Here is a 7,021-nt window from a genome sequence, read left to right as displayed (position 1 = left end):
TAAGAGGCTGGTGGTGTGGAGGGCGTGGGCCTAAAAGAGACCAGAAAATATTAGGGCGTGGGGAAGGGGGCCTGCACTAAAACCAGGAATGCTGCGGTGGCAGCCCAGGTTAGGATATAGGATATAGGTGGGAGATGGTGGAGAATGATTTAGTTCGGCATTAGGACCCCGCGGGAGCTTCCTGGGGAGACAAGAGAGGGAGGGAGAGCAGGAAAAAGGCTGGGCGCTGGGGGCGGGGACCCTGAGTCCGCACTCCAGCGGGCGGCAGCAGCACGAGTTGCCAGGCTAGGGCTTGGGCTGGCTAGCGCAGGACTCTATATAAGAAGGGCGGACAGCGCTGCTGTTCCCACAGTATACTCTAGCTCTCTTCTCCTGCTCCTGCAGGCACCTGCACCAGCACGAGCACGAACACCGCAGCAGCTTCAGGTCTTCCTGACCCAGAGAGAGGACGGGTGGGATGGCACGGAGTGTTGCCCGCAGGGCGGAGTCAACCCAGGAGCAGGAGCCCTGGCCCCGGCCCCGGCCCCCTTCGCTTGACATTAGCTTCAGTTTCTCTGCGGGGCAAGTGGCTCCGGTGGCGGGCGCGTGAAGAGAAATCTAGAAGGAAGTGGAGAGGTACTGAGCAAGGCAAGGAGAAACAACTCGGGCAACCTCCCTCTTGGGTACACCCCACCCAGCTCCAAAGGCAGTTGTGCCCTCGCCTGGCAGCTACTTCTCTCGGTTTTCGGAGCTGGCATTCTGGACAGAAAAGGCCAGACGGGACGGGAGGGCAGATGCTGAGTCTTCACCTCCCTTTCTTCCTGTCTGTGACTTGAAACTCCAGTGACCAGAGTGGGGAGTGTCTCGTGGCTTCTGGGCTAAGAAACCCTTGGGGGTGGTGGTGGTAAAGAAAGGTGAGGGAAAAGAAAAAAAAGAAAAAAAAAGCAGACCAACCAAAAACCGCGCCCGAACGCACGCTCAGCTCAGAGGATTTGGAAAAGAAGCAGAAGTACGCCTTCTCCAAGGATCATTACAATTAGTGGATCCAAATATGCTTGCTTAGAAGAGCTGAGGACTGGAGACTTATTGTGACTGGGTTGAGCGCAAGAGAAGAGAGCAGAAGGGACTCTTTCGCTTCCCAAGGGCTGGGTAAGGAGATATAGGTAAGAGTATGGGGACAGAGTGTACGGGGACGCGCCCTACTTGGCAGGGCTGCCTGCCGCACCCGTGACATCTTTCGCGCTCTCTTTGGGCAGCGGGGCATTTGGGCTGTCCCAGTGCCAGAGAAACTCCTGGACACTATTGGCTGTCGGGGAGTGCTCATTTATCCCTCCTATCAACTAGATATCCCGGGGACCCAACCTTCCTATTTCTGTCTCCACCCTCCAGATTAGCCTGCTCTATATCGCCAGTCCATGATCTGGAGCTGCGCGCCACCTGCTCTGAAAGCAGGGCGAGGGGCGCAATGGAACAGCCCAGCCGTCAGTGCTCTCCTCCAGCCTCGGGTTCCCTGACCTCCTCGCAGACTAATCATTCTACCTTCCCGAATCCCAACTGCAGCTCTCGGGATCTGGAGCCATACCAGGACTCGATTGCACTCCCTTGGAAGGTGCTTCTGGCCACATTCCTTGCACTCATCACCTTGGCCACCACGCTCTCCAATGCCTTTGTAATCGCCACGGTCTCTCGGACTAGGAAGCTGCACACTCCTGCCAACTACCTGATCGCCTCCCTGGCAGTGACTGACTTGCTTGTGTCTATCCTGGTGATGCCCATTAGCACTATGTACACGGTCACCGGCAGGTGGACTCTGGGCCAGGTTGTCTGTGATTTCTGGCTGTCCTCGGACATTACCTGTTGCACAGCTTCCATACTGCATCTCTGTGTTATCGCACTGGACCGCTACTGGGCCATTACAGACGCAGTAGAGTATTCGGCTAAAAGGACTCCCAAGAGAGCAGCTGGAATGATTGTTATGGTATGGGTCTTCTCTGTATCCATCTCCATGCCCCCACTTTTCTGGCGCCAGGCCAAGGCCGAGGAGGTGGCAGACTGCTCAGTGAACACAGACCACATTCTCTATACAGTCTATTCTACTGTGGGCGCCTTCTACTTCCCCACCCTGCTGCTTATTGCCCTTTATGGTCGCATCTATGTGGAAGCTCGTTCTCGGATTTTGAAACAGACACCCAACAGGACGGGCAAACGTCTAACTCGGGCTCAACTGATCACCGATTCCCCGGGATCCTCTTCCTCGGGCACCTCCATTAACTCTAGAGTCCCCGAGGGACCCAGTGAATCCGGGTCCCCAGTGTATGTGAACCAAGTAAAGGTGAAAGTCTCTGACGCTCTCCTGGAAAAGAAGAAGCTCATGGCCGCTAGGGAGCGAAAAGCCACCAGAACGCTTGGGATAATTTTAGGAGCCTTCATCGTCTGCTGGCTGCCTTTCTTTATCATCTCCCTGGCATTACCTATCTGTGATAACGCCTGCTGGTTCCACCTGGCCATCTTTGACTTCTTTAATTGGCTAGGATATCTCAATTCCCTCATTAACCCCATCATCTATACCAAGTCCAATGATGACTTCAAACAAGCTTTTCAAAAACTGATACGATTCAGGCGCACGAGCTGAATCTTGAAGTGGCAGAGCGTTCGCTGAGGCGCCTCTGGAGAACGTGCTTGTCTTGTGTCTGATTCCACAGGTAAGGTGGACTCTTCTTATGCTGGTGATGTCTCAGAGAGAGGCTCTCCTGAGCCAGAGAAAGTGGTGCTGAGAAACCAGTAGAGTCCAGAGGGGGCTCTGGAAGGAGAACCGTTCATAGAAAGGGTAGAGCGAGAAGAATCTATCTGCTCCCCACACCCCCAGCTCCCCACACCTCCTGCCTTGCTATTGACACTGCTGCTTTCCAGCGCCTATGGGGCTGTAACTTTTTTTTTTTAATAAGCATTTAAATGGGAGATACCCACTAAAGACCATTTTATGGAATCATTGTCAGTCCATAGTCTTGGGTACCTGGAAACCTGCGGAACTCCTATCTCCTACCTGCAGGCAATGCTTATAATAGAAGTTTATCCTCCTGTTCTAGTTGGGGGAAAAGCTGGATGTCACCCTTCTCCTACTCCAATCTAATGAAACTGGCAAGTGTTTACTTCTCTCAACTCTCTCTTTTAAGTATTTAAACACAGAGGAGCATATGGATTTAGTTTCCTGGACTTTAATTTTGTCTCTGATGGAGAAGAAAGCTTGAAGAGTTAACTGCGTGGAGGCGGAATTCTGCTGTGAACAGTTCCTATTGTTTTTCTTATACTTGAAACTAGCTGGGGGATGGGCAGACTTGACCAGGATGTTTAAACTCCTTGGGTGTTTGTTTTCTGGGGATGTGTAATTTTATATATCTGTTTAGCGACTGTCAAGTCACCTTCTAACAAAGCAATCTAAGTATTATGTGTGCTCGTGCCAAAGTCTGGAAACTGCTTTAGTTTTATTCCTATTTCATGTACCTGTCACTTTACATATTTAAATTCCGGGTAAATGGAGAGTATGATGGGTGACTCAGCCCAAATTGCTGCTATATTACTTATGAATGCAATCGTTTAGTGTTAGATAAACCCCTCCTCCACCCTGTTTAACTAGACAGCTGTCTTTGTCTTTACTCTCTAGTCCAATTTAGTGAAACCGACTTGCAGAAGACAGATGGAATAGCAACAACTCTTATTGGTTTAGGAGGAAGGGAAAGGGGAGGGGAAATGTATAACCTTGACTTGTACAAAATTCTTAAAATGCATGAGATAGTTATTTGCACAAACATTCTTTTCACCTGAGATTCCCTTGTGAGCCAGCTAAGTCACAAAAGGGACTAGCCCTTGGGTACAGACACACTTTACTAGGAGTATGAGCCCTATCAGTGTTATTATTGAATATTTGCTTCCACATATTTTATATTTTAAATGTAGAAAAACAAAACAAAACAAAGATTACTAGATGAGGACGCTTAAGACAACTAAGGAGAGCAAAACCAAAAAAATAAAGGGGGGGTAGCTTCTATTTTTATTCAGGCAGGACTAGCCTAGACAGAACCCTTCTTGTAAGGCCTGAAGGGTGAAAAGATATAAATCTACAAAGTTATTGATGGGTGGTAAATTACACTGAGAAGTGGCTTAGACTAATACTCTGAAAATCTGGCCTTGGCTATGATACCTCTTTCAGCTGTAACAATTGGAACATTCTAAAGTTATAAATCTTTACAAACTATGTTTTAATAGTTTGGTTGTGGTCTCATGTTAGTACTGAAGGATCCAATTTTATTAGCTATGTCTACAAATTGAAGGATAGAAAAATATATAATCTCAGTAAATGAAAGACCTATAAGGAAATTTTTTTCATAGAAATAAGCAAAAACAAACAAAAACCTACCCCACCCATTGCTCACTATGTTAGGTAAGATCTATATTCTTTTCAGCTACTTTCTGCAAGTTGCCATTTTGCTTGTGTGTTTTGTTTTGTTTTGTGTGTGTGTGTGTGTGTGTGTGTGTGTGTGTGTGTGTGTGTTTTAAGGTCTCTTTCACTGCTTGAAACTCCCTAATAGAAACCATCAGGCAATGGAGATTCTTGAACTGAAATATGAAAATACACTCTCTGCCATCTTATTTAGCAGTCTTTCACTGAGGTAATACCTCTTACCATTACAATATTCAGACTGTCATAGGTATCCTCAGTATAAAAAGGAAACTCTTAACTAGTGTTGACACCTTTTCATTGGGGCTGGATTATAAACTTCAGGGCATTAAAAAAAAATCAGTCTTAGCAGGCTTCTCAAGTACATTTGCTTTGGGGTTTCTCCCATGGAGAAATCAATCTTGGAATGTGAATAGGGCTCAATCATTTGTGTTAATGTTATTAATCTATTTGTATTTGTATATGCCATTGTAAATGCAGTTGTGCTTCTGTTGAGCATAAGTGACAGTTAAGTCAAATTTTAGCAGCCAGAAACTACACATTCAAACATAAATTGATGGTCCCCACACAGGAAGTGACCATGATTGTATTTAAGTACTGTTAGAACATATGGTCAGTTTAATCAGAGCTGGTTGCTTGCCGTCATGTAGATAAGGCATTTTAAGAGCTGATGATTTGACTAAATTGACTGGACATTTAAGTATTGTGAGATAAGTGAGTGTATGCAGAAATTGTAGTAATAATAAATTTCACCTCATCAATCCACATTGCACTTGATTATGCAAAGTATATTGCCATGTAATCAGAGGGGTCTATAGTTAAGACTGTTAAACCCCTTTGCGGTTACTCCTTCTTGTAGGACAGCCATGTGCTTGTATGATAATTCCTTTCATAAATTAGTCACATTAAAATATACATAAAAGGGGAGAGAAACATGAAAACTTTGTGCCTCTTCAGCCAAATTAAAATGAACATATTCATTGGATGTCATCAGAAACATTGTCCACATGTGTATTGAACTGCACACCCATCTAATGAATATATTAATATGTAAACATTTAAAATACCTATACTGTCTTATATTTTCAGAGATTTGAAAATTTTCCCTTTTCCCTTAAAACAGTCACAGTGACTCAAAAAGATTGGCTGTTGATTTGGACATACTTTATTTAATGAAACAATAAGCTGACTTTTTGCTATTTCATCTTGGTTGTCTTTAAACAAAAGACAGTTAGATCTCTAATTCATTTCAGCAGTAGCAGCCCAGAATATATGAATTTGATGGAGTTGCTGTGATTACATTGCCTTTGGCATCTCTCCTTTCAGCGATGTGTAATTGGAAATGGAATTTAGAAAAAAAAATAAAAGTTTACTGTTCTAAGACATACTTGGTAATGACTGTATTATTAACTGTAAGACTAGTTCACTTGACTTTTCCAATGTTATACTTGTAGTTTATTGAGACATCAGAAAAGGAGATTTGATAGTTTTTGATTCTGTAGGTACAGTCATCAGGAAGGTATTTAACAAACATATTCAATTTTCTTCTGGTATCCCTAAACATTTTTGGTGAATTCTTTCTTGGTAAATGAATCCAGTTAAACTCTTTAGTGGATTCTAAAGGAAAAGATGGATGTGCTATGGTTGCAAAACTACGCATACCTATTAATAACTATATCCATGTAAATTCATTTAATAAAACCAGAGGAATGGTATGTGGTACTGACATTTCTGTAGGTAAGAATAAACACAGGACTTATACAACTTTGCTGTTAAAAGTTTTAGGGACCTTATTAACTTTTAAATTCTCTTATGAGTAGTTACCACTATTTAAAATAAAATGATGCAGTACCTGAAGACTCCTCTAATCTGACCTTCTCTGGGGTTAAAGGTAGAAGTCTAGAGTTAAGAGGAATATTCAAAAACATAATATGCCTGTAATAAAGAGGATGAGAGTGAGGATGTGGGAAGAGTCATAAGGAAATGGTAGACTGATCTACTTTGGTATAAGAGTTTATGTATGTCACTTGTCTCATTTTATCCTTTTTGCCAGCTTTAGAAAAAGAAAGGGAATTGGCCATGCATCCTTTGATATGGAGACTGAAACTAGAGGCTGAATAAGGCTGGAAGGCAAAAATTGGACTACAGTGGGTAGAGTAATATTTTGAGCTTACTAAATTAGTCATGAGATCTTTGACCTGATGAGCTAAAGGCATCTTAAGCAATCATTTCCAGTAACATACCAATTTCCACTTAGGACTTTAATCAGTGTTTTATTATTTTTTAAGCAAGTATTTTCTGCAAGAACATTCTTTTTGTGAGCCTCTTTTCCACATCCTGCTTTTTCATCTTTGGTCTTAGGTTATTATACTATCTTGTGGTATTCTAGCTTTTTCCATGATCTGTTCCCAATGATCATAGGATTTATACTTGAAAAGAACCTTAAATAGTTTCTAATACAACCTTCATTTTACTGATGAGGAAATTGAGGCCTAACAATCAAGGTCACACATGTACTTAGTTGAGCTTGACCATACTGAATTAATTCATTCATCAAGGATCTTTGGACTGAGACCAAGAATATTT

General features: G+C 43.3%; 1 protein-coding gene across 1 annotated transcript; it reads left to right on the top strand.

Annotated features, from left to right (window-relative positions):
- The first annotated feature begins 217 nt into the window (after positions 1-217).
- On the top strand, positions 218-5,818 carry HTR1B (5-hydroxytryptamine receptor 1B). Its single transcript, XM_007484227.3, has 2 exons — positions 218-1,142; positions 1,369-5,818. Exon 2 carries the CDS (start codon positions 1,445-1,447, stop codon positions 2,609-2,611), a length of 1,167 nt encoding a protein of 388 aa, XP_007484289.1. The 5' UTR covers positions 218-1,142; positions 1,369-1,444; the 3' UTR covers positions 2,612-5,818.
- The last annotated feature ends 1,203 nt before the right edge of the window (positions 5,819-7,021 follow it).

Source organism: Monodelphis domestica, chromosome 2 (genome assembly GCF_027887165.1).
Source record: "Monodelphis domestica isolate mMonDom1 chromosome 2, mMonDom1.pri, whole genome shotgun sequence".
NCBI classification, from domain to species: Eukaryota; Metazoa; Chordata; class Mammalia; order Didelphimorphia; family Didelphidae; genus Monodelphis; species Monodelphis domestica.
Note: the sequence above shows the minus strand (reverse complement) of the source record. Positions and strands in the feature narration are given on the sequence as shown.

Bases quoted from the DNA above. Each gene is read 5' to 3' on its own strand.
- HTR1B (XM_007484227.3), top strand. From the start codon at position 1,445: ATGGAACAGCCCAGCCGTCAGTGCTCTCCTCCAGCCTCGGGTTCCCTG.